The sequence below is a fragment of the Elephantulus edwardii genome, unplaced genomic scaffold, assembly GCF_000299155.1.
Source record: "Elephantulus edwardii isolate Elephantulus edwardi_28Jun2011 unplaced genomic scaffold, EleEdw1.0 scaffold00316, whole genome shotgun sequence".
NCBI lineage: Eukaryota > Metazoa > Chordata > Mammalia > Macroscelidea > Macroscelididae > Elephantulus > Elephantulus edwardii.
Genome location: NW_006400066.1, coordinates 2,490,657 through 2,517,175, shown reverse-complemented (window position 1 = coordinate 2,517,175; position 26,519 = coordinate 2,490,657). Strand labels below are relative to the sequence as shown.

The following is a 26,519-nucleotide window of genomic DNA, read 5'->3' as shown; positions in this document are numbered from 1 at the left end:
TATATTTTTTTATTTTTTTATTTTATTATTTTTGTGTGCATGTACCGTCAAATCAGATCTGACTGGTACAGGAGGAGATTGCCCCTCCTTCCCCGGCAGAGCATCTGGTGGATTCGAACCGTGCACCTCTGGGATTGTCGTTGCAGCTTCTTGCCACTAGGCCACCAGAGCTCCCCAATTGGTGAGACTATAGAAAAGTTACACACGTTCAAAGCTACATGACCAGCTGCCATGTTGAAAATCCTGATTTAATGCTCTGTAATTTTGCCTTCACTTTAAAACAACCGAACCAACTCCTGCATACAACAAATTCTTCATCGTATCCACCTTAACTTGGTACAACATCAGGATAGCATCAAGTCTTTCTCACAAGGTTAAATAAGAACCATGTGGTTCTGCTAACCTATACATTTCTTAAAGACCCTGATAGGACTATATTTTGTTAGTAACCTGGGACTTTCTGTATAAACATATAGTTAAATAACCCCTTTAAAAATTATTCTTTTTTAAAAAAACTAAAGTTAATTAATGTTTGCCAGGGGTAGGAGAGTGATGGAGAGAGGAAGTCATGCCTTAAAGGGGCACTAAGCTTCTGTTATGAATGATGAAAAAACTAGAAAGAGTCATTGTGGTTGTACAACTTGATGAGCATATTTAATTGCACTAAATTGTGCATGTGAAAAATGCTGAAATGGCAGATGCTTTGTTCTGTGTATTCTTAACCATAAAATAAGAGCCATCTGATCTAGCATCACTTATTGATGCCATGCCCTTTTCCTGCTTTCTCTTACAGCAAACCTCCTACAAAGTCATAGGATACACCATGTTTTCTTTTCCCATTCATATTTGAGTTTACTCCATTCATCATACTCATCACTACCAAAATACTTCTGCTCATGCTCGTCTGTGACTCACAAACAGTTGAAGACCATAGATAGTTACTTCTCAGGCTTTATTTGATTTAATCTAACAACAGCATCTGGCATACTTGTTTACTCACTCTTTAAAACTTTGAATACATAGTTTTTGTGACACTGAGCACAATTTTACATTTCCTGAACTAATCTCTCCTTCGTGGCCTTCTTTGTCCTTTTTAATTTCTGTGATCTTTAAAATTTGAAGAGGTTAAGTGTTGCTCCCTGCTGATTCTCCTTTAGACTTACAGCTTAGCACATATATACAGGTGGATTCTCCCTTGAATCCCACACTTGTTTATTGGTTTCCTATTTGACTTCTCCCCTTGAGTGTCCCGTAAGGATCTCATTCTTAATGTATCTAGAAGAGCTTGATTTCCATACCTTGCCAACTGCTCTTCCTCATCTTCCTCATTTCAGCAGTTAGAAATTTTTCTTACTCTCAATTGTTTAGTTGAAAATTTAAAATCTTTCTTACTCTTCACTCTATGCTTACAGTTCATCAACAGATCTCCTACATGTAACTGAACAATATATTCAGATTCTGATCATGATACAATTTGTGTTCCCTTGTCTAAGCCATCATAATCTCTAATCTTGATAATTATAGTAGCCTCAAAATTAGTATCTCTGCTTTTGCCATAGTCCCCCTTCATTCTTTTCTCTCACTATTACTCCTACTCCTTCTTATCTACTACTGCTACTTTCCCCATCTCTCACTTTGCTCATTTCACACTCATTTTTGTCAGTTTTCATTTCTTTTCCCCCTCTGCTTAACAGTGTATTCACATGCCTATTTGGCACACTCCCTCACTTTAATATTTCTTCTCAGATGCCATCTCAGTAGAGAGGTCTCCTTGGTCATCTTATTAATATAGCCACCACATTCATAGCGCTTCCACTTTTACTATTCTCCACAGCATAATAAATATTTACTCATTCACTCCTGTTAAGTGAGTTCCTTTTAATCCCAGTGAGAAGAAACTGCTCATCCTCTGATTAGCAGCTGGTCGATAGGACCCACTGGGGCCATGCACCCTTTGGGTTTGCTGCACAGCTTGCTACTGGTTTCATGCCTGAGCTACCTGTGATATATATTATTTTTTTGCCACCCCATCCCCCGTTTTATGTTTTATACTCTTGATAACAGAAAGCCTGTTATCCCTATAGTCTTGATTTGTGTGTGTGTGTGTATGTCTATGTTTGTTTGTAGGTTTTTTCCCTTTAATCTCTATGTCCATCTTTAGGCTCAAAACAACAAATTTTGACTTGTTTTTCCATTACTGAAAAACAGGCAATGAACATCATTTGGTCTTTTCAGTCTTCAAACATTTATTTAGCACCTGCTGTATAACAGGGCTGTTTTGTTTCTCAAAATAAATCACCCAAGAGCTTCTCTTCAGGAATAACAGGCAAGCAGGTGGTCAGTTCCTAATCTTTCAAGTATAATTCCCAAAGAGATTTTGCAGTTTATATATCTAGTAATAATCTTCATAGCCTCATTTAACTTCAGAGCTAAAAGGGACCTCAAAAACAGTTCATTTTTGGAATTTTACTTTAAAATTTGGTTTTTATCACTTAGTAAGTAATTGTTTTTACGTATATGGTTAAACAGAAAGAATGAAGTGAATTTATTTGTAGCAATTGCTTTTGTAAATCTTTTTCAGAGAAACTCTTGCTACTCAGTTGGATCTGGCAGAAACGAAGGCTGAATCTGAGCAGTTGGCTCGAGGGCTTCTGGAAGAGCAGTATTTTGAATTGACCCAAGAAAGCAAGAAAGCTGCTTCAAGAAATAGACAGGAGATTACAGATAAAGATCACGCTGTTAGTCGGGTAAGTCTGATTGTCAGGTATGTTACTAAAGTGAGTTTAAATCAAATTAGGCCACATTTTAAAGAGTTGTGAGGATATATATGATTTTACTTAACATACCACATAGAGGTCATTCTACACTCCTGTGTGAAGTATTTCACATAAGCTGAAACAGTTGTTACTGATTAAAACTCTTTCTTAGTATATTGGTTTATCTTTTCCTTCTTTTCTTTCTGGCTATAGAACTTCTAAGTTACAGTTTATATGAAAGAATGCTTAGCTTAAATTCATTTGTTATATTCTCTTAATACATTGCAACTATTAACAAGAATAATGGACCATAATTCTGGAACATTACAGAGAAACCATGCTGAGATAAGAATTCTATAAATCCATTATAGGAAAACCAAAAATTCACAAAATTGATGTTCCTGAAGGTTTATATAATCTCTGTAGACTCACAGGGTTTAAAAGGGAAGTGTTAGAATTTTTTTCTTTTGGAGACACCATCAAGTGCTCTGATGTAAGCAAGCTAGAATTCTAATTTCAGCTTTGCTCTTGAGACTTTTACGTAGTCTTGCTTTAAATTCTCTTTTTTTTTTTTTTTTGCTTTAAATTCTCAAAGCTTCAGAGTCCTGATTTATAAAAGAAGGAATGGTGGTAGTTACTCCCTAGGGTTGCTTTCAGCAATTAATTCATTAACTGTGGATTGACCTTTAAATGTATTACTAACAGTAATTACTAGATGCTTCTATTGTGCTTTTTTAATCATTGCTCAGATAAGAAATCAAGTCTCAAATATTGTGTCTTGCTGATGGTTACATTACTGATGACAGAGGTAGAACCAAATACAAATTTCCTAGTTTTTAGTCTAGTTTTCTTTTCATTATAGTCTTTTTCCTTTGATTCATATATATTATTATATGCATCTGCATGTGTGTATGTACATATTACACAATTATGGTAGTTAATGATTGTTTTAAAATGTTCTGAATTTAAATTGTCCATATTTTAATGTGAAAATGAGACATATTCTGTAGTTAACCAATGTCTGGATTGTCCTTGTTTATGAAAAATGTGAAGTATCCTTTTAAAGATTACTGCTTTGAATAGCAAAAAAATTATAGCAGAAACCTATGTGTGCTTTGTTTAGCTAGAAGAAATGAACAACATGCTAACCAAGGACATTGAATTGTTAAGAAAAGAAAATGAAGAGATAACTGAAAGCATGAAGAAGGCAGAGGAAGGTATGCAGGGTTTTAATTTTATTTGATTAGATCATTAATCATCATGCTAAATCATCTATTGTGCATTGTATCTGACACATTTGCGTAGGTATATGTAAAATAGTATGATGTGTGCCTTAACAATTACCTTAAGTTAATAAGTTTTACTATATATAATATCTCAGGCATGGTTTTAATTGTTTTGGGTGAAACATTCTTCTAAGTGGTATAGCACTGGTCTGTCCGTTTGCCGTACAGAGGTAATTTGTGGCTGCTGTGTGATGCTAAATACTGTGACACTGATGTGTCAAATATGATATTGGTTACCCATTGTGGACAGTGTTTGGTGGAGCTCCCTAATTAAAACAAGATTGGAAGCAGGAGTGGCATCCACTTCCAAAATAGCTTGCCACCAGAAACTATGAATGTGGAGAAATGATGGAAGTTAAACAAATGTTCAAGGTCTTTCATTCATAGAGTTGCTGTTGAGTGGTCTATGACTCAGTGGCATCTAACAACAACAATATATACTAATTTGAATAATGAAAACCATTGTTAATTTAGAATAAACGAAATTTTTCTAAAATACTGCCAAACAGTAACATTTTCTTTTATATTATTTGTTGAATAGAATATAAGTTAAAGAAGGAAGAGGAGATAAGCAATCTTAAAGCCACCTTTGAAAAGAATATCAGTACAGAGCGTACACTTAAAACTCAGGTAACATGCCTTTGTCTTTTCTGTGTGTATATATTTGGGTATTGTTTATTGTGCCTAGTGGCACAATGGTTAACACTCGGCTGCTTACCTAAATGTTGGGGTTCAGACCCTCTAGTTTCTGTGTGAGAAAAGACCTGGTGGTCTGCTCCTATTAAGATACAGCCCAGTGAACTGTGATGCCTGTGGGCCATTTACCCTGTCACATGGGCTTACTGGGATTCTGGGTCGACTTAATGACATGCAGCAAAAACATTTGGAAAATTTCATTTTCTTGAACTATTTTTAACTGACGCTGTCAAGTTCATGATTACATTGAACCAATGTGTAGTTCATATCCTTCATTCAGTATATGACTCATTCAGAAAATGGACTTAAGAAAATAACCTTTTTCACTAAGTTATCTACTAAGAACTTGTTTTAGATGATACAGAACAAGATTTACTAGAATTGGCAATGAGAAAACTTTATGAAAAGAAAAGAAAAAAAAGTTTTGACAATATATAGGAAATAATAGGCACAGGTTTTGCTTTCTACTTAATAATGCACCTGCTGTTGTTCAGTAATTTAAATTCCTCATAAGCTGCTATGTACCTAAGTCCATTTTTACTTAATAAATATTTTTTTAATAAAATCTTTTATACTTCAGTAATTGAGCCATGGCCTCCTTGTTATTAGTCTACTCTCCCTCTAATCATTTATGTCAGAATTTGAGTAATCTTTAAAAAAAGTACATAATCCAAAGCCAGAAATATCCCCTGAATCTTCTTCAAACCAAGTAATACTTTAGTTTAAGTACTCCAAAGCCAGAAATATCCCCTGAATCTTCTTCAGACCAAGTAATAATTTAGTTTAAGTAGGAAAAAATGTGTACCTTAATTAAGCATTATGCTCTTTTAAGAACTTAAGAACGCTGTATGGGATAAAATTGGCACAAGCTGCGGTATTTTCTGTGGTACATCGTGTTAAATTTTAAAAACAAGTTTCAGCAAAGGATGTAAAACTTGCTTTCATTTTTCTTTTACCCTAAATGCATATGGAATGTATTTACATATGTGGGAAAAGATTTGAAAAGGGTTGTCATCCAGTAGATTGGAAGAGAGAGAGAAGGCTTTGCTAAAGAGATTTTGGAGGTGTGATAATACAAGTACTTTTCTCTTTCTTTTAATATCTCTACATTTGATTTTTTTAAATGAATATGTGTTAGTTTTTTTATTGATGAAAATGCTTTAGAAGGGTAAACTTGCACTGTATTAAAAAAGTTTATTCCAGCAACACCACCCCAGATGGCACCAAATCTGTGGGAATATTATGTTGCCTAGACTTTTCTTTTAGTTTTGTTTTTCATTTTCTTACATTACTGTAGAACATGTAGACCATGACTTAACAGTATTCATGTTGCTAATCTCACATACACTGTTCTGTCTCATTTTGAGCATTTGTTTTCTTCTGGCAGAAGGAGGTCCTTACTATGATACTTAATTCCTTTTCACCTTCAAAAGGGCCTGTGCAGATGCCCTGTCCCCTGCCCTTTTACTTGTGCAATGAAGAAAAAAAAATTCCCTTACTTCTGCTTATAACACCATTCCTGGCACTTGTCTCTCATACCGTTTTCTCTTTGCTTATCCAATTCCTCCTTGACTCTTAAGAAACATGCATGGAAACATGTGCACGTAGTCCAGGAAGCCTTCCCTGACCTCTCCAAGTCTCAGTTAAGTACTGCTCCTGTATCACCCTTGCATGCCTTTATCCTTTAACACTGTGCTATAATGCCTGCTTCTCTGGCTCCTACACTATGCCAAGATCCCTTTGGGGCATCACTAAAAAGTTAGGCCTTTTTCTGTTGTTGTCAGGAGTATCTACATAAGTGCTAGAACATTGATGACTGGTGGATTATTGCCAACCAGTCTGGCTCTTATATTTAAACAATGAGATTGATCAGCAGTAGTTACTTGCCCTACCAGGTATTCTATCTTGGCCTACATTAGGTTCTCCAATTACTTGCACACAAAACTAATATTAATATAGATTTAAATTTAATGACTTCATTATATATTCTTACTAAAAAATTTTTCATTTTATCAAATAGGCTGTTAACAAGCTGGCAGAAATAATGAATCGAAAAGATTTTAAAATTGATAGAAAGAAAGCAAATACACAAGACTTACGGAAGAAGGAAAAGGAAAATCGAAAACTGCAACTAGAACTCAACCAGGAAAGAGAGAAATTCAATCAGATGGTAGTGAAGCATCAGAAGGAACTGAATGAAATGCAGGCGGTAAGATTAGAGAAAGAACAAGAATATGTGTATATAATTATATTTGAAAATTGTTATTAATCTATATTCTGACTTGGTCTTATTTAGATTGATTTTTAAGTATAAACTGTATTTTTCCATTTGTTAGCTTCATAGTTTAATCATTTTTACTCCATTATAAGCCAGGACCTTGGAAAACAAAAAGGACCCTGGTGGCTTAGTGATAGAGTTACAATGATAACTCTAAGACACATGGTTCAAATCCAGCAGTTTCTCCCAGCCCAGGAGAAAGATGGACATTTCCCTCCCATTCATTTTACTCCCTCTGAAAACCCACTGGAGGGTTAGCTGTGAGTTGGTTCCACCTTGTTATAGTACCTAATAATAACTATTGCCTATTAGCCATTGTAGCTCGAATAATTTTTCTCCATTAGCAGCTGCTTGTCCAAAAGTGTTGATTCAATAGGTTGTTGGATTGTTTTTGAGATTTTTTCCCCCCTAGTATCTTGTGGGTTTGTTGTTTTGGGGTTTATTTTTTTGGTTGGTTTGTTTGTTTTTAAATTAAGCCAATACGAAAAGGAGCTTATTTGGTCATCATTCATTATTTGAAGCAATATGTTACTGAAGAAGATAACTTACATATTTAAGGTGTATTGATAGTATAACTACTTGTGACATTTTCTCTAAGTTTTTAGTAATTTTGATTATTATTTGCCATTCAGTTGGATCCATCTGAATAGGTGACCCGTCAGTGTGTTTTCGGAGGTAGCGAATTGCACAGAAGGGATTGCTCATCCTTTTCCTTTGGAACAGTTGCTGGATTTGAACCAGCAGCTTTTGAGATTCCAGCATAGCTTCTTACCACTAGGCCATCAGAGCTCACAAATTTGAATTACTTGTCATTTATATGTCAAGTAATTCTTAATGTTAGACGTTATTAAAAATTATTAGAATTCATCTGATTCTTTATCTTTTTTTTTTTTTTAAATAGCAATTAGTAGAAGAATGTGCACATAAGAATGAGCTACAGATGCAGTTGGCTAGCAAGGAAAGTGATATTGAGCAGTTGCGGGCTAAACTTTTAGATCTTTCGGATTCTACAAGTGTTGCTAGTTTTCCCAGTGCTGATGAAACTGATGGCAGCCTTCCAGGTAAGAATATTTCTGTTACTTGATTCAAGTAGACTTAATATCATGGAAATGAATTTGTATCTTTCTGTTGTTTTCTACCTCTTTGTAGACAAGGCCTGAAGATAATTATATAATGTATTTTTTTTAAAAATCCATTACAGGCAATGTAGAGCTCTTAAAATAATTTGCAAATTTCTACTGGAAAAGAAGTCAAAAGTTTATGAAACTATATTTAGTAGTCTAACTCCATGAAGAGAGTCAAAGTGATATCTTTAAATATTTAAGAAAATTTTACTTGTCTTCATGAGTTGTGACTCTTACAATATTAAATATTTTTATGCTAAAACTAAGGACTATTCCTAATCATATCCACGCATATATTTATAGTCACCAGCCATATATAAAAGCCTATTTAATGGAGAGCGACCAACTTGAATCACATTTAAGTTTCAAATATGCAGACTAGATAAAAGAGGTTTGGGAGGTGCAGGCAGGGAAGAGGAATCCCAGGCAAAAGTGAGTGACTAGGATTTGAGACCTTTTTATCTATTGCCCCTCCACCAATGGAGAAACAATTCTAAAATAAGCACAGCCTCACTCTGTTGTTAACTATTGAAATAGATGGTACATTTTATTTATTTTTAATAAGAGATGGCCAATACACATGTTATATATAGTTTAAAAAGTAAATTATAAATACTGACATGTGTATTACAGATTACAAATATACACACACGTAACATATTTGAAGGCCCTCTGGTGGCATAGTCCATAGGGAGTTGCACTGCTGACACACAGGCCATGCCTCTCCTTTGGTCCCACATTGACCAGCTGCTCCGCAGAAGAAAGGGAGACAGCCTTCTTCTATGTAATTTACAACTTTGGAAAACTGCTGAAGGGTCATTTCTGACTCAATGCCAATGAATTTGGTAAACATTTTACATGTTATATAGCCCGAGTTTTATTAATGCAGTGGTAAACTTAAAAATATATTTGAATTAGTAATACAGTGCTTGAATAACGCATAAATAGAAAATGCTATGCTTTCTTGGTCAAGAAAGTATGACTTAACTCTTCAGAGAATTTGATAACAGAAGAATTTTATATTTAGAAAATTGTGTTCAATCTTCTTGGTCAAGGAAATGGACTACACTTATGTAAAATAAAATTCTGCCTGTATTCTTTTGTGCTGTTCTGTATCCCACAGTCAGGTATTGCCTTTTATTATCACTGTCTTCATAAATCTGATCTTTGTTTTTGGAAGTTGGAAACATAATCACATACAAGCTTACCTAAATACCTACATACTTTTTTAAGTCCACAGTCATAAAAATGTACTCTCATTATGGAGAGTTGGGGTGACTTTGGTGTTATATCAGTTGCAGTAATGCTGCACTTATGGAAGGTTCTAGATACCTGAATTATCCAGGGAATGGGGGATGGCATTTCTTTCTTTTTTTTTTTTTTAAGGGGATGGCATTTCTAATGAGAATGATATATGGAAGAAAATCTTTGTTTTTAGTATGTTTTGCCATAACATCTCACTGTTTCCTGAGTTTGCCTCTTGATTTTGGCAGTTTGATCAGTGTTTGGATCCTTGTTTTCAAGCAACTGAAAAATCCTGATTTAACTTAAGAAAACTCCAGCTACTTATTTCACCCTAAATTTTTTTTCATAACTTTTCTCCTCCTCTGCATTACTTCTCGCCCAATATTTCTTTTCCTTCAGATCCATTCAGCTCTGGTCTGTCAGATCACTCCATTATCTGTTAGCTGTTTTACATCAATGATACTAAGATTTAATTTCAGCACTGTTGGCCTTATGAAAGATTTTTCTGTCAGTCTCTTCTGTTAAAACATTCTGATTGAAGTGTTTTCTTGCCTACATTTTTCCATTACTGCATCAAAAGTTGGTGACTGCCTGTATTAAGTTTCAGTTATAGGCTTTAAAAAGTTTACTGAACATTTAAAAGAATGAGTTTTGAAATAGAGAACCTAGTTCCATGCAATAGTTTATAAAACAGATGGACTAATACCAAGTCTTTGGTTGTCGTGGTGATTGTTGTTGTTAGGTTTCTTCAAGTCAAGTACAACTCATAGTGATCCTATTAAAAAAGATCTGAACCCTGATCTGTCCTGTGCCACCCTCACACTTCCTGACACACAAGAACCCATTGCAGCAACCACTGTCAGTCCACATGGTTGAGGGTCTTCTCTCCTTTGCCGACCCTCCAACCTTCCCAGCATCATGTCCTTCTCCAAGGAATAACCCCTTCTAGCAACTTGCCCGAAGTATGTGAGGTGAAGCCTCATCATTTCTTGCTTCCAAAGAGCACCCTGGGTGTATTACTTTATTTCACCACATGATATGAAGATTCTCTTAAGTAACTTGTAGATACAGAGTTCTCTCTCTATAATCTCTCTGGGTACTGTGCCACTAATTGAATGAAAACTCTTCTGTAAGTTTCTCATTTCTAAAAATTTGTTTAGAGCTGTGACCTCTCTAACTTCTTACCTTCTTGCAGTCATTTGCCTTCTCTCTCCTCCCTTTGGTTCTGTGGTGGGTTGTAGGCTAGCATGCTGTGGAAATAAAGAGATTACCTTTAGAATTACAGCTTGCCTGTCATTTTAGATGATAAGGACAACTCGTCTCTCTTTCCTACTTTTGGATGTTTGACCTAAAATTATAAGAAGACTGTTGAAATTTTTTAAAAAAATCCTTTGATCATTTACATAGAAATCTAATTTGGTTATATAGGATACTCATTTACATGAAATTCCCCTTTTATGACTGATAAGCCTATCCAACACTTAACTTTTTTTATAAGTTAAAGTTACAAGTATATAAAATCATAAGCCAAGTTGTATGGCCTTTTATTGATGATCATTCCTACATAGAAATATTTGACATTCATTTCTTTTACAGACCTAGAAAAGCTCATTTCTGTATTTATTTTATAAAAAGATTGAATGTAGATTATTACGCTTTCCAGTTGAGACTTAGAGTTACAAGTGATCATGCTCTATAGATACAGTAAACTTGCAAAAAAATGGAACTTGTACAGAGTAGAAGCCTGTCAGAGGTCACTGGTAAATGCCTGATCAAAAAGTGGTTAAAATGTGGTGAGACCCATTCAGTGCCGGCTCTCACACATTTCCCTGAATAGAAAATTGGTGGATATATTAACTTGCATCTAAAATGAGAGTATGGAAGAGAAACAATAAAGCAAATACCTTTTTTTTAAAAAAAAAAATGCATAATCACAGCACTTAGTAGTTCTTTGAGGAAATTTCACTAGAAAAGACACTAAAATTAATTTCATTATTGTTTTAAAGAAATAAAAACTTTCATATATTTTCACACCTTTGAGTTCTTGATTGCTTCATTAAAATTGGAAAAAAAATACAAAATCAGCCTGTTTAGATCATTAGATATCTTTGACATATAAAATTATTATTATTTTTTTAATGGTTTCTTTTCTTTTTTTTTTCTTCTTATCTTTTGTTATGTGCCGTTGAGTTAGATCTGACTAGCGCAGGAGGAAATTCCCCCTCCTTCTCCAGCAGAGCATATGGTGGATTTGAACGCCACACCTTTGGAATTACAGCACAGCTTCTTGCTACTAGGCCACCAGATCTCCCAGATATATAAAAAATTTTCCTAGAAACTTTATAAGGAGCTATAGTGGCCTAGTGGTCAGAAGCTGTGCTGCAATCTCGAAGGCACATTGTTAGAATCCACTGACTGCTCTGCAGGAGAAGGATGGGTAATCTCCTGTGTGACTGCCTCTGAAAGCAGTATACAACATCATCATAGATACTGTGAGATGACCTAAATCTCAGGTTTGCACTGAGATAAAATCATAATACTTACCAGCACCTTAAACATGTATTAACAAAAACGTTTTAAAAAGTATTAACAAAAACACTGGTAGGTCAGCCCAAATCTAGAGTAAAAAGTAAAAATAGTTTTTTGGGGTTTTTTTTTTCTGGTTTTTTGTTTGTTTGTTTGGGGTTTTTTTGTTTTGTTTTTTTTAATGCATTAGTCTTTATTTTTATAAAGAAGTCATAATTCCTGGGTCTCCTCATTGTCAACGTAAAAATAGTTTTGATAGTCATTTACATACATAAATAATTGGGAAGAGATTATTTTGAAATGGACAGTTTTGTATAACTAAAAATTTCTGTCAGTTTTTCAATAAGGAATTCCTTCTATTAAATAGGCTCGGGAATATTACTAGTCTTAATCTCAGAACTACTTTTTATTTCAACTCTCATTCATCTTTATGTTTTATAGACCATACTTTAAATCAGCAATTGAATTTTTGGCACTTAGATTAAAAGAAAATTTCCTAACCATAATTTTTGTGCTTTCATAGGATAAAATAAAATAAAAAGAATGAGCAATACTTGCTCAGCAGCTTTCTGTATGTTTATTTAAGTGTAAAACTTTTGTCTTTTAAATGGAAACAGAGAAAGAAATTGGCATATTCAGAATGGAAGATAGCTAAATAATCAAACGTTTATCAAGCATACATTCTACATGCCAACTGGCCTTGGGTATACAAAACAAGGGAGCTCTGGTGGCCTAGTGGCAGAAGCCCACCGGATGCTCTGTTGGAGAAGGAGGGGCAATCTCCTGTACCAGTCAGATCGAATTTAATGGTACACATACACACACACACACACACAAAATATCTAGTAGAAGTTGGGATGGAAATAACATGGTCCCATTGTGTACTAAGAACTTAAGCTCCAAAATTAGACCACCTGTGTTTGAACTCTCCAACTTCTGTGGTTAATAACAGAGTATATATATATTTGTCAAGTTAGTTTGCTCAGCTAAACCTGAGTCTCTTCATTGCTAAAAGTTGATTACTGGGGATTTTTTGTATGTTATATAATAAATATAAAAAATACTTGTCTTGACTGAATATTCCTCTCTAACCTGATCATGCATTTCTAATGGACTCTTTTTTTCCCCCTTCAGATATTTCTAACAATCATTAATGACACTTCATACAGTAGTGATGTCTGTTTTTAAATACCTTGATCAGTTTGGTTAAGGAATTCCCAATGTATACAAATAGCTTGAAATACAGCAGTTGACAAGCAGTTTTCTTGGACTTAAAAGCAGTTGTTTTTTTTTTTACTGCTTATTAAGTTCTAGTAACAAATTTGAAAGGCTGCTTACAACTCTTTAGTTCAAGAATAATCATAATTGGATTTAACAACCAGAATTACTTATCACCACTATGCAGCTAACTTTGCATAATTTGTTGTTATATTTTACCAAAAATTTATCAGAATATGATCCTGAGAAAGCAAATAAAATGCTTGTTTCTTATTCTTTATATCTAGTTGATTCTGCCTGCATTCCTTATTTATTTCTCTTCTATTCTTATCTTCTGTGAGTAATAGGACACTTCTATACTTTTGCTTGCTCTTTCTTGTGTAAATTGTGGCTCTGATTCGTTCCACTTGCTGCATAATTTTTTGTTTTGCTAAATGTTATATGAATGTTAAATGATATTTACAGACATCTGTGTCATATCCCATTTAAGCTGCAATCCATTCCAGTCTTGCCTGGCTCTTAAGGTTATTGTTACTTTATATTTTATAATTGAATGTTAAACGTTAATTTATGGGAAGGTGGCTTGAAAATTTTTTCTGCAATTTGTATGGCCATTAAAGTTAATTTGTGTGATTGAAGCATGAGAGAGCATATTACAGCATCTGTTCATTTAGCTGTGTTCAAGTGCTTGTTGCTGCATGCTGTCAGACAACTTGTAAAAGTTTCTTTGTTGTTAAAATATAAGATGGACTGTTAAATATTCTTTTCATCCTAGAGTCAAGAATTGAAGGTTGGCTTTCAATACCAAATAGAGGAAATATCAAACGATATGGCTGGAAAAAACAGGTATTCTATGCCTCATTTTAAAAAACTGGCATTTTCATTTTAATACAAAGGGCTTACATTAACCAGTGTATTAGCATTGATTTTTGATTAATGATAATGTTACGTAGACATCCATGGCAAACACTATGCTTGTTGTTTTGAACCAAGTTAATGTTGCTCTTGTAACTCTTCCTCTTTTTTCTCATTTCAGTATGTTGTGGTAAGCAGCAAAAAGATTTTGTTCTATAATGATGAACAAGAAAAGGAACAATCCAACCCATGTATGGTATTAGACATAGAGTAAGTGGCTTTTGATCAATTTATAAGTCAGCTATAATTTAGATAATTTCCTATTTTTAACTTTACTTGTAGTTGGCAGCCATTTTCCAAAAGCTTTCATGTTATTAAACAGTGTTACCTACTTTTAAAATATTTTTTCTTAAGCAAATTAAATATTAACTCAGTAAATCTTTAGCAAAATGTGAGTGGGATAAAATATTGATATATGTACCTAACATACTGGTCTGTTAATCAAAAGTTATTAAAGGACAGATAAGCAATCACTTCCCATTAAAATTAGCTTCAGAAACCTCATAGAAGCTCACTTTTGAGTCGGAACCAACTCGAGATAGTAAGTTTTTTTAATTCTAAAACGAACTTTTGTTCCCATGTAGTGGTTTTCAGTTGAGATAGCATTTAAGAAGTACATTTGGCCATTAACATTAAGAAAGAAAGCTGTTCTTTTTTCTAATAGGTCAAAGTAACAGGTAATAACTTGGGTAGGGGTGGTTTCTTTTGTTGTTGTTTTCATTCTAAAAATATTATTTGAATGTGGCTGCCTGTTTTATCTTAGGTTGTCATCTCAGGTAGAATGTGTAAAGTAAGTAAATGCCCTGGTATGTTATGTGTTGAGCATGTTGGGCTATTAACTGAAAGGTTGGCAGTTCATATCCACTCACTGCTCCTTGGGGGGAAGATGGGCATTCTGCTCCCAAAAAGATAACAGCTCAGAAACCTGGTAGAGTAGTCATTAGTCAAAATCTACTCCGTGGCAGAGGTTTTTGTATTTCCATCTAGTACTAAAAAATAAGGCATGTGTACAGAAAAATGTAAATTCAAAGCAAGTTGTGGTATATGCTGTTCCAGAAAAACAGAAAATTAAAATGAAGTATCATCATTAGTTTAAAATGAAATCTCTATGAAACTGAGAATAAACTAAACAAACACTGACATTTCCCATTTTAAGGAAAGCTAAATTACTAACCTAAATTAAAAAAATCTAAGTAACTCATAAACACTAAAAGATATTATCCTTCAAGTGTTTAGATACTTTTTACTTACCTTTTTTAATATCCTTAAGGATGTTAAAGCACTAGACAGCATCTAAAATAATAGCTTCCCAAAAATAAATTTAACTGGGACAATAAAACACTATAGTAGTTTCCAAGACAATGAATAGTTAAACTACCACATCTATGTCTTAGAGAGTAGCTAGCAGATCTGAACTTCTGGCCTTCACGTAGCCAAGTATTTGAACAACTGTGCCACCAGGAAGCTAGGGTTAGGAAGAGACTGTACACCGAAAACTATAAACATTTAAGAAATGTGAGACCTAAATAAATGGAAGGACATTTCTTCTCTTGTTCATTGATTGCAAGAAATAATGTATTTTTATATATATATTATGTATATATAAAATTTTATATTTTACATATATTATTTTTTATGTATATATATATATCAATTCCGTACTAACCCAAAGCAATCTTAATTGAGTGAATTCTCCTATTAGAAATGCCAATATCAATTTTTGCAGAAATGGAAAAGCTAGCCCTCACATTTTTCTCTTAAAACATGCCATAGAATGACAATAATCACAGTATCATGATGATGGTCTAATGATAGACATACAGCCCAATGAAATGGAACTCAGAGTCCTGTTTCACAGATCTACCTTCTTTGGTCAGTTGCTTTGTAGAAGGAAGTCTATTCAATGGGGAAAGAAGAGACTTTTCTGTAAAACTCTTCACTATTCCCTGATTCTTTGGGGCCTACTGTTTGACAGTGGCTTCTTTGACATGACCAAAAAATAATTTTTTTTTAGTACCTGAGATTTTCTTTTTAAACAAAATGAAGAAGCAACCTATATATTGGGAGAAAACTTTTAAGGACCATGTACCCATTATGAGTTTATTTAACAACTAGAATATGCAAAGAATATCTACAACTAAACATGAAAAGTCATCAAAAATATGTACAAGGAACTTGAATACACATTTCATCAAAGACAATACACCACAAGCATATGAACCCACTGCCATCCAGTCACTTGTAGTTCACAGTGGCCTGTCATCAGGTTTCCAAGGCTGTGAATCGTTCCATGTTGAGGCAGTCTGTCTTTCTCCCTTGGAGCAGTTGATGGTTAGCACAGCATGTAATGTGCTACACCACTCAAACTCCTTCTGTTGTTGTTGTTGTTGTGCACTGTCAAGTCAGAACCCACCCATAACTGACCCTCCAGTGAGTTTTCAGAGGCATTTAATTACACAGAAGGTAGCTCATTTTTTTCCTGTAAAGCAGCTATTGAATTTGAACTATGTGCCTTTGAGATTGCAGTGCTACTTCTTACCACTAGGCCCCCAGAGTTCCCCCTTTAGATTGTTGTTATTGTTATGTGCCGTAGTCTCTTGAGACTCATAGTAACCCTATGTACAAGATCCCTAAACCCTGCTCTATCCTATGCCAACTTCACTGTCTACTCCCATTCACCTACTCCCATTACCCCTGTCACTGAATCGATCCATCTCACCAAGGGTTTTCCTCTCCTGCACTGTCCCTCCACCCTCCCAAACATCATGTCCCTCTCCAAGGACTAGTCTCTTCTTGCAACATGCCCAGAGTATGTTAGATGAAGCTTTTAGAATCCTTGCCTCCAAGGAGCAGCCCAGTTTCATCCTCTCCAGGACAAACCTGTTTGTTCTCCACTAGCAGTCCAACACTCTCCTCGAGCACCACAGCTCAAAAGCATCAATTCTAGGGGAGCTCTGGTGGCCTAGTGGCAAGGAGCTGCAACTACAATCCCAGAGGCGAACGGTTCGAATCCACCAGATGCTCTGCCGGGTAAGGAGGGACAATCTCCTCCTGTACCAGTCAGATCTGATTTGACGGTACACGCACACAAAAATAATTAAAAAAAAAAAGCATCAATTCTCTATCATCTCTAGTGACTGTCTAGCTCTCTGACGCATAGCACATGCGAAGAGTATGGCCTCTACAGTCTCCAGATTGATGTTGTTGCTTTTAAGTACTCTGGAGAGGTCCCTGACAGCTAACTTTGCAAATACTATTCATTTCCTGATTTCTTGGTTGCTGGTACCAAGAGCATTGATAAAGGAGCCAAGGAAACCAACACTTAAATATCTCAATCTCTTCACCATCCGTAATGATGATACCAAATGGCCCGATGGTGAGAATCTTTGTTTTCTTGATGTTGGGCTTCAATCCATATTGAAAGCTACAGTCTTTGGCTTTCTCCAACAAGCGCTTCAGGTCCTCGTCAGCTTGAACAGGCCAAGTTGTATCATGCGCATAATGCAGGTTGTTGATGAATCTTCCTCTAATCCTTATGCCACATTCCTCTTCATATTGGATAATCAGTTCTGCATACAGATTGAAAAGGTATGGAGACAGAATACATCCCTGGTGGACACCCTTCCCGATTTTGAACTATACATTATCTCCTTCCTCTGTTCTGATGACTGCCTCTTGATTCAAGTATAGATTTCACATAAGCATAATCAGATGTTCTGGGATTCTCATTCTTCTCAGTCAGCCACAGTTTGTTGTGATCCACAAAGTCAAAAGCCTTTGCAGAGTCAATGAAGCACATTTCTCTGATACTCTCTGCTTTCTGCCAAGATCCATCTAACATTAGCTATTATATCCTGAGTACCACGGCCTCTTCTAAACCCAGCCTGCACATCTGGCATTTCTCCGTTGATGTGTTGCTCCGGTCATTTTTGGATAATTTTCAGGAGAATCCTGCTTGTATGTGATATTAATGATATTGTTTTATAATTTCCGTACTCAGAGGGTCACCTTTCTTTGGAATGGGAACCAATATCAATCTTTACCAGTCAGTTGGTCAGGTGGCTGTCCTCCAGATTTCTTGGCACAACTTAGTAAGCATATCCAGGGCAGCATCTGTTTGTTGAAATATGTCAACTGGTGTGCTGTCAACTCCTGGAGCCTTGTTTTTTCCAGTTCTTTCAGAGCAACTTGAACTTCCTGCTTCATCACCACAAGCTTTTGCTCATATGTTATTTCATGAAATTCTTCTGTGTCAGCCATTTCCTTCTGGTACAGTGACTCTGTATACTCCTTCCATCTTCTTGGATTATTCAACATTCTGCCCAAAGCATCCTTAAGTATTGCCACTTGTGGCTTGAATTTGTATTTCAGTTTCTTCAGCTTAAAAAATGCTGAGCAAGTTCAGCCCTTTTGATTTTCTGGCTCCCGCTCTTTGCACATTTCATTATAATTTCTTGCTTTGTCATCCAGAGCTGCTCTTTGAAATTTTCTGTTCAGCTCTTTAATGTCTTGATTTTTTTCCTTTAGCTTTGGCTTCTCGGCGCTCAAATACAATATTCAGAGTCTCATCTGACATCCATCTTGATCTTTTCTTCCTCTGCAGCCTTTGTAATGCTCTTTTGCATTCCTCATTGACGATATTCTTAATATCCTCCCACAGCTCATTTAGTCTTCGCTCATTGGTGCTCAAGTCCTCAAACCCATTCCTGAGATGGTTTTGAAATTTGAGTGGGTTAGACTTAAGGTCAAACTTTGGTTCCTGTGGATTTTATTTTACTTATTTATTTTAATTTTTATTTTTATTGTGTTATTTTTACGTGTACCATCAAATCAAATCTGACTGGTGCAGGAGGAGATTGCCCCCCTCCTTCAGCAGAGCATCTGGTGGATTTGAACCACATACCTCTGGGATTGCAGTGCAGCGTCGGATTTGATTTTATTAAACTTCAGCTTGAACTTGCATATGAGTAATTGGTGGTCTGTTCCACAATCAACACCTGGCCTGATTTTCACAGCTGATACTGAGTTTCTCTAACGATTTTGGTTTGATTCCTATGTATACCATAAGGGGAAATCCATGTGTATAGCCTGCATTTATGTTTCGTATAAAAGGTATTTGCAGTGAATAATAAATTATTGAATGTGCAGAATTCTATCATTCTATCTCTAGCCTCATTTCTGTCACCAAGTCCCATGTTTTCCAGCTACTGATCCTTCTTCCTTGTTCCCAACTTTTGCATTCAAGTCAACCATTATTATCAATGCATCTTGATTGCATGTTCAATTGATTTCTGACTGCAAAAGTTGGTAGAAATCTTCTGTTTCCTCCTCTTTGGCTCTGGTTGTTGGTGCATTTATTTGAATGATAGTGGTATTCACTGGACTTCTTTGTAAGCGTATGGATATTATCCTGTCACCATATTGTATTTCATGATGGATCTAGATAAGACTTTTTTAATTATGAAATCAGCCCCATTTTTTTCCTCACCTTTTCGTCCTCAGCATAGTAGATCATACAATCATCTGATTCAAAATGTTCCATGCCAAGCCATCTCACTTTGCCAGTACCTAGTATGTCAGTATTTATGTGTTCCATTTGTTTAACAGTATTCACTTTTCCTACATTTATGCTTCTCACATTTCACGTTCCAGTCGCTAGTGTCTGCTTACAGCTGTTCTTCCTCCTTTGTGTTTCCATATCTGAGATCTCGGCCTGATTTGCCATGGCTGCTAGTCTAAGTGTGCTGTATTGTACATAGGGTTTTCGAAGGCCTATTATTTCAAAAGTGGATGGCCAATCCTTCTTCCTATGATGTCTTTTTTTTAAATTATAGTATCTGACAGACAAGCATTTTACAGAAAAGGACAGGTGAAAGATATTTACCCAATTAGAGAAATGACTGATAGATTCAATATTGCTACCCACCCTTGCCATGGTTTGGGGTTGTTTTTTTTTTACTTTTTTTAAATTATTTTTTTTTTTATTTTTTTGTGTGTACTGTCAAATAGGATCTGACTGGTACAGGAGGAGATTGACTCTCCAGCAGAGCATCTGGTGGATTCAAACTGCGTACCTCTGGGATTGCGGTGCAATTTGTTGCCACTAGGCCACCTGAGCTCCCTGCCATGGTTTTCTTGATCCACCCCTTTGTTTACTCCAACAACATCCCTTTCTACTTCCACCTACACCATTCAACACCTCTCTCCCCTTAACTAGCCATTGGTATTATGGCATAAGTCTCAAGCCATTGGGGTTTCTGTGATTCTGAACACCTCATGCTGCTGCCAGTCTCTCACGATGCAGCTAGTATCTCTTGAATTTAAGAGTCTCTAAGTACATCTATCAGGTACAAGTATCAAGGCTTCCTATCTCAGACAGTTCTGAGAAAAAGTCCTTTGTCTTGAACTTCTACTCCAGGATTGACTTCATGTGGGTTAATACCTCTTCTCCTCCATTTGCAGCAAGGTGCTGATGGAAGAGAACAGTTTCAGATGTGTCCTTTAGGACTGGTGCATATTTTTTGTTTTCTTGGCCCGAGGGCCCAAAACTATTTTAACTGGAAGCCCCAGCCCACGGAGGCCTGCAGTTGGTCCCCTTTACTTGTAGTAAAACCGCGAGGCCAGCCAGGTTCAGAATCCCTTTAGTTATTCGGGAGATATAAAACAAAACCACAGAGATCTGCCACTTTGGAGATTACTTGCTATCTACTCTGTTCTAATTCCTGATGACTCTGCATGTGTTGGAGCAGAGTTCTGCTGCACAGGATCTCCAATAGATGATTTTTTGTTTCGTTTCTTCCAAGATACCTCTGTAGATGAATTTTAACCTCCAGCCTTTTAGCTAGCACCAAATGTGTTAACTTTACATATCACCCAGGGACTTCACAGCTCCTAAAAAGACTATGATCTAAATAAGTAAGTAAACTGGATCCCTCAATCTCTGGAGAGAATGCAAAATGGTATAGAGGGACAAATCCTCGAGAGAATGATATATAGGACCAGCAATCCCCAACTGTAGGTATATATCCAAAAGAATTGAGGGCAGAAATGCAAACATGGTGCTCTTTGCAGCACTATACCCAGTAGGCGAAAATAGCAGAAACCATTTCCACCTACAGATAATGAATAAACAAAGTGTTTCACTCTAATTTGAAATATTTTTGTTACATTGTTAGGCGCTGTCAAATCAAGTACAACTCATAGCGATCCTATGAAAAACAGATCTGACTCCTGCCCTATCCTGTGCCATCCACGGTCTGTGATAACAGTTGAGCCATTGGTGTAGTCATGGTGTCATTCCATCTCATTGAGTGTCTTCCTCTCTTCAGTGACTCTGCATTTTTCCAAGCATGATGTCACTTTCCAAGAAATAGCCTCTCTGGTAACATGCCCAAAGTATTAGATGAAGCTTTATCATCCTTGCCTCCAAGAAGCACTCTGGCTGCATCTTTTTTTCAAGATATACATGTTTGGGGGTTTTTTGTTTTGTTTTGTAGTCCATGAGATATTCAATACTCTCCCATCTCCACAGCTCAAATGCATTAATCTTCTTTCATCTAGATCTCATGTACATAGCAAGTGACTATGGTTTGAATCATACAAACCTTTGTCTTTAGACTAACATCATTACTCGTGAATTATATGGAGATAATGGTGAAGTGGCTTATATTTATAGTGTACATGCTTAATTCTTTGCCATTTTATCACATCTGTAGAGTTATATGACCTGCCACTACAGTGAAAACAACAATTCCAGCACAAGGATTCCTCTTACAGCTATAGACTGTCTATCTAGGTCACCTTTCTCTAATCTCGGGCAGCCACTAATCTACCTCTAGTTTTATCATTTTATTGTATTAAAGATGTTATGTAAATGGAATCATACAATATATAACCTTTTGAGATTGGCTATTTTCACTTAGCATCCTTCCCTTGAGATACATTTCTGTTGCCATTTGTTGGGTGTTTTTTTTAATTGCTGAATGACTGTCAGGATGGGCTTAAGCATATGAGAGAGATCGTCAGAGCTCTTGTTCATGGAGTGTCTATGAGTTGTATGTGACTCTACACCACCTAACAAGTCTGTAGTGTGAATGTGTTACAGTACAGATTACATAATCATTCTTTTGAGTTGTTTTCCAGTTTTGTGTATTAATAAAGCTGGTATGAAAATTCATGCTTGATTTTTGCCTAGGCATAAATTTTCATCTTTTTGGTATACGTAAGATGTCTAGATATTTTACCCTTTCCAAAGTAGCAGTTTAGTACTTCAGGCTCACCAGCAGTGGATGAGTGATCAAGTCTCTTCAGCTTCACCAGCATTTGGTGCTGTCACGGTGTTTGGTTTTAGCCATTCTCATAGGTGTAACTTTATATCTGATTCTAGTTTTAATTTGCATTGCCTTAGGTACTGATGATGTTGAACAGCTTCATGTGTTTGCCCATCTTTTTGTTGACATCATTGGAATGTCTATTCATGTCTTTAACTGTCAGTGAGGGTTTTTAATCACCTATATAATGTATTCTCATTTTAGTAAACTGTTTCATGTTCGACCTGTAACCCAAGGAGATGTGTATAGAGCTGAAACTGAAGAAATTCCCAAGATATTCCAGGTAAAAATCTGAAATTACAACTTTAAAACATCCTTTACCTAAATATTGGGGATGTCTTGCTAGGTAAGGGTAAAATGTACCAAGTTTTTATATACATACAGTTTGAAACTTGTTGTAAAGATTAAAATCTCTCTTTAAAAAAAATCTTTTCTCCTCCTGACACTTCTGAACATAGATACTGTATGCAAACGAAGGTGAATGTAGAAAAGAAGTAGAGATGGAACCAGTACAACAAGCTGAAAGAACTAATTTTCAAAATCACAAAGGCCATGAGTTCATTCCAACACTCTACCACTTTCCAGCCAACTGTGAGGCATGTGCCAAACCTCTCTGGCATGTTTTTAAGCCACCTCCTGCCCTAGAATGTCGAAGATGCCATGTTAAGTGTCACAGAGATCACTTAGATAAGAAAGAGGATTTGATTTCTCCTTGTAAAGGTAAGATGTTCAAGAAGTCTTTTTACAACTTGCAAAAAAAGTAAATGAATTATTTAAGTGTAGCATTTACTGTATTAAGTTAAAAACATAACAGTAGTAATTTTTTCACATTGTTGTTGCTTAGTGCTAGCAAATCAGTTCCAACTCATAGTTGGAAGTACAAACATGACCAGATATAATTTCATAATAGAGATTTATTGGCTGGAATGTTTTATGGAAACTCATTGCCAGGTTTTTCTCCCATGGACTTTGAACCACAAACTTTGTGGTTAAAAGTTGAACACTTAGCCATAATGTCAGCAGGGCTTATTTTGGCACTCAGAAAACCTCATTGCCATTGAATCAGAGCTATAGCTCACCCCGCACTAGGTTTTCGAGGCTGTAAATTGCACAGGAGGAGACTGCCTGTGGAGTCATTGGTCTCAGAGACGCAGCCTTTTGCTACAGTGCAATTTCCTATGAATTTGACCACCATAGCTTGCTGTTCTGGCACTAGACAGCACAAAGCTCTTTACACAGCTACAGATGTAACTTTGATTATAATATTTTAAAAGATCACCCCCTAGGAAGCTCTGGTGGCCTAGAGGCAAGAAGCTGCACTGCAATCCCAGACTTAAGCGGTTCAAATCCACCAGATGCTCTGCTGGAGAAGGAGGGGCAATCTCCTCCTGTACCCGTCAGATCCTATTTGACGGTATACACACACACACACACACACAATAATTTTTAAAATAATTTTTTAAAAAAGATCACCCCCTTGAAAACACATGTCAGTAAGAAGTCATTGTAATATTGAAGAGTTCTAGGTAACTTCTGCTGTATTCTGCCCTTGAGTTTGACGTTCTATTTCTTTTGATCTGCCTTTGACTGCATGGACCAGCAGTTTAAAATATCTTCTAGTTTCGCAGAGAAAGTTTGAGGAAAAGAGCTGAGAATATTTAAATTTTAGAATAAGAATCTTGTATTCTGTGGCGTCATTCAATTCACTTTTGCATTTTTTTTCATCTCTGATTTTATTTTCTTTTTCTTATTAGGTTATGACTAATGTTTCTGTTTAAATTTTCAGCCTTAATTAATGAGAAAGGAATAATGTCCAAGTTCATTTAAGCATTTAATAAATCTCCAAACCTTGACAACTTAAAAATTTGTGCACTTACTAATAATTTTTAAAATACCTTTTTAAATACATTAAAAATATATGTGACTTTAATTATACTTCTTTTATCTTAATATAGTAAGTTATGATGTAACATCAGCAAGAGATATGCTGCTGTTAGCATGTTCTCAGGATGAACAAAAGAAATGGGTAACTCATTTAGTGAAGAAAATTCCTAAGAATCCACCATCTGGTTTTGTTCGTGCATCTCCTCGAACACTTTCTACAAGATCTGCTGCAAACCAGTCATTCAGGAAAGTGGTCAAAAATACATCAGGAAAACCTAGGTACAGATTAAAATACTAATAAATATTTTTAACAGTGTATGATACTGATTGAATAATGTCTGTTAAAAACAGTTTTATTATATAGAACATTTATAAATCTAATTTGACATTACTTCATAAACTAGTTAGCTGATTCCTTTTAAAGGTTAAGTAATATTTTTAAATGTGGTACTCATATTTTCCTCATAGCAAATTTTATTATCATGGCACATGACACAGTGGTTTTTATATCTAAATCATTTGGTGTGATCAGTAATTGTGGTATACAAATAAATTCATTTCTGGTTAAGGACCTTTCTTAATGGACATTTTTCTGAAATGTATGTTCTCTAGTAAACAGTTATAGATATCACTAAACTTTTATTTTGAAAAGAACTTACATTTACCTGAATAAAGGGGGCTCAGAGAAATGAAGTAACTTGCACAAGGTCACATAAATAATTAGTTGTGTAGTCAGGATTGGAATTCTGTTTTTATCCAAGATTGTTTAAATTTACCTATATTCCCTTTTAGATGAATTTTCAGAAAGGGAAGAAATTAAAATCCTGCTTACCAAATATTAAAGTACCAGAGTGATGTTCACTTTTGTGTTACTTGTAATAGCAAGAAATTTAAGGAGTCATCTTAATATCCAGTAATAAAAAAAAGTTGAAGTAAATTATATTGCTACTTTTTAGTGTTGATTGCATAAATTATAAGTTACATTTTTAAAGATTTATGTTACATGCTAAAAACATGTATATGAGAGTTGCAGGATAAAAGCTGGAACTAAGATTATTTAAAGTAGGACTATATCCACATAAAAAGGCATCTGAAATTATGTTTATTTTTTGCTTCTCTAGTTCCCAAATTTGGGATAGTTAATTATTATATGTAATAATATTTATGTTTATTTCTTTTTGTTCTTAAACTTGATGCATTTCTTATATTTTACTACTTTGTTTTTTCCCCCAACAGTTAACCATGTGCCCTGGTGCCTTGTGGAATCTGGGACACTACCTGATAACCAGGCTTCTTTAACCATGCAGAGCAGACAGGCTGTTCCTTTGACACAAATATCACAGGCTTCAGGGTTGAGATTGCTGTATTCTGTCTTTGCTTTGGCACAAAAGCACACTGAGGGGATTTTTTATTGCGGGTTTGCCTACAGGTAGATTTAGATTAATTATTACTATTTAATGCAAGTACAGTTGGGGGAAAAGCTTAGCTAGATATATATTTTTTTAAAGGTGCTGCCTTTTTGAATTTCTAAGAAATGCCTGTCAATCATGATAAAAGTTTTCCTCCTCCGAGTGAGAGGAATAGACTTTGACTTCCAAGTGGAATGGCCGTCACTATCAAGATCAGCTCGTGGAAGGAGTGAAGAAAATATCTCAAAATGAGACAAACTGAAGTTTTCTTTTGTTATTTTTGGTTTTGTTTGTTTTTTAAATGACTTTTAAGTTTTTGTGCTCTTGCAAGATTATACAAAACTATTTTTAAAAAGCAGTAACATCATTTGAACTTCAGTGCCCTCACTGTAGAATTTGAAAGCCTTACTGTTGATTGCATATGGTGGACTTGATGGATAAATTAAATATTTTATTTGCATTATGCTTTACAAAATACTATATGTATTTCAACAGGTTTGTAGATTGGGAAATGGGAGAAGGCAAAACAAAAGTTCCACTTAATCTATGCATTTTTGCCAAGCCATATTGAGTTATTTTACAGCTGGAGACATTAGGAACAAACTGTACAGGGGAACCAAGTTTAAAAGCATTTAGTGGGGTACAGTTCTATAATGGTATAATGTTATTTCTTTGTGGTTTTAAGTGATAAAGACATTTAAGTTAACATATAAGAAATGTATGCACTGTTTGAAATGTAAATTATTCTTAGAACACTTTCAGTGGACGTCGCATTGCCCTTTTAGTGCCTTAATTTGAGAGAATTCTTTTACTGCCATGACTAAGTATAAAAATTTCAGAAGACATATTTTC

At 35.4% G+C, this 26,519-nt stretch overlaps 1 protein-coding gene across 1 annotated transcript in view; it reads left to right on the top strand.

Annotated features, from left to right (window-relative positions):
- Positions 1–24,556, top strand: part of ROCK1 (Rho-associated, coiled-coil containing protein kinase 1) — a 179,315-nt gene extending 154,759 nt beyond the window's left edge. Inside the window, exons 23-32 of the mRNA XM_006901298.1 lie at positions 2,582–2,747; positions 3,880–3,973; positions 4,584–4,672; positions 6,759–6,947; positions 7,918–8,077; positions 13,905–13,975; positions 14,166–14,254; positions 22,579–22,657; positions 22,833–23,094; positions 24,330–24,556. Coding sequence (XP_006901360.1) covers positions 2,582–2,747; positions 3,880–3,973; positions 4,584–4,672; positions 6,759–6,947; positions 7,918–8,077; positions 13,905–13,975; positions 14,166–14,254; positions 22,579–22,657; positions 22,833–23,094; positions 24,330–24,556 — 1,426 coding nt within the window. The remainder of the gene's footprint in view (positions 1–2,581; positions 2,748–3,879; positions 3,974–4,583; positions 4,673–6,758; positions 6,948–7,917; positions 8,078–13,904; positions 13,976–14,165; positions 14,255–22,578; positions 22,658–22,832; positions 23,095–24,329) is intronic.
- The last annotated feature ends 1,963 nt before the right edge of the window (positions 24,557–26,519 follow it).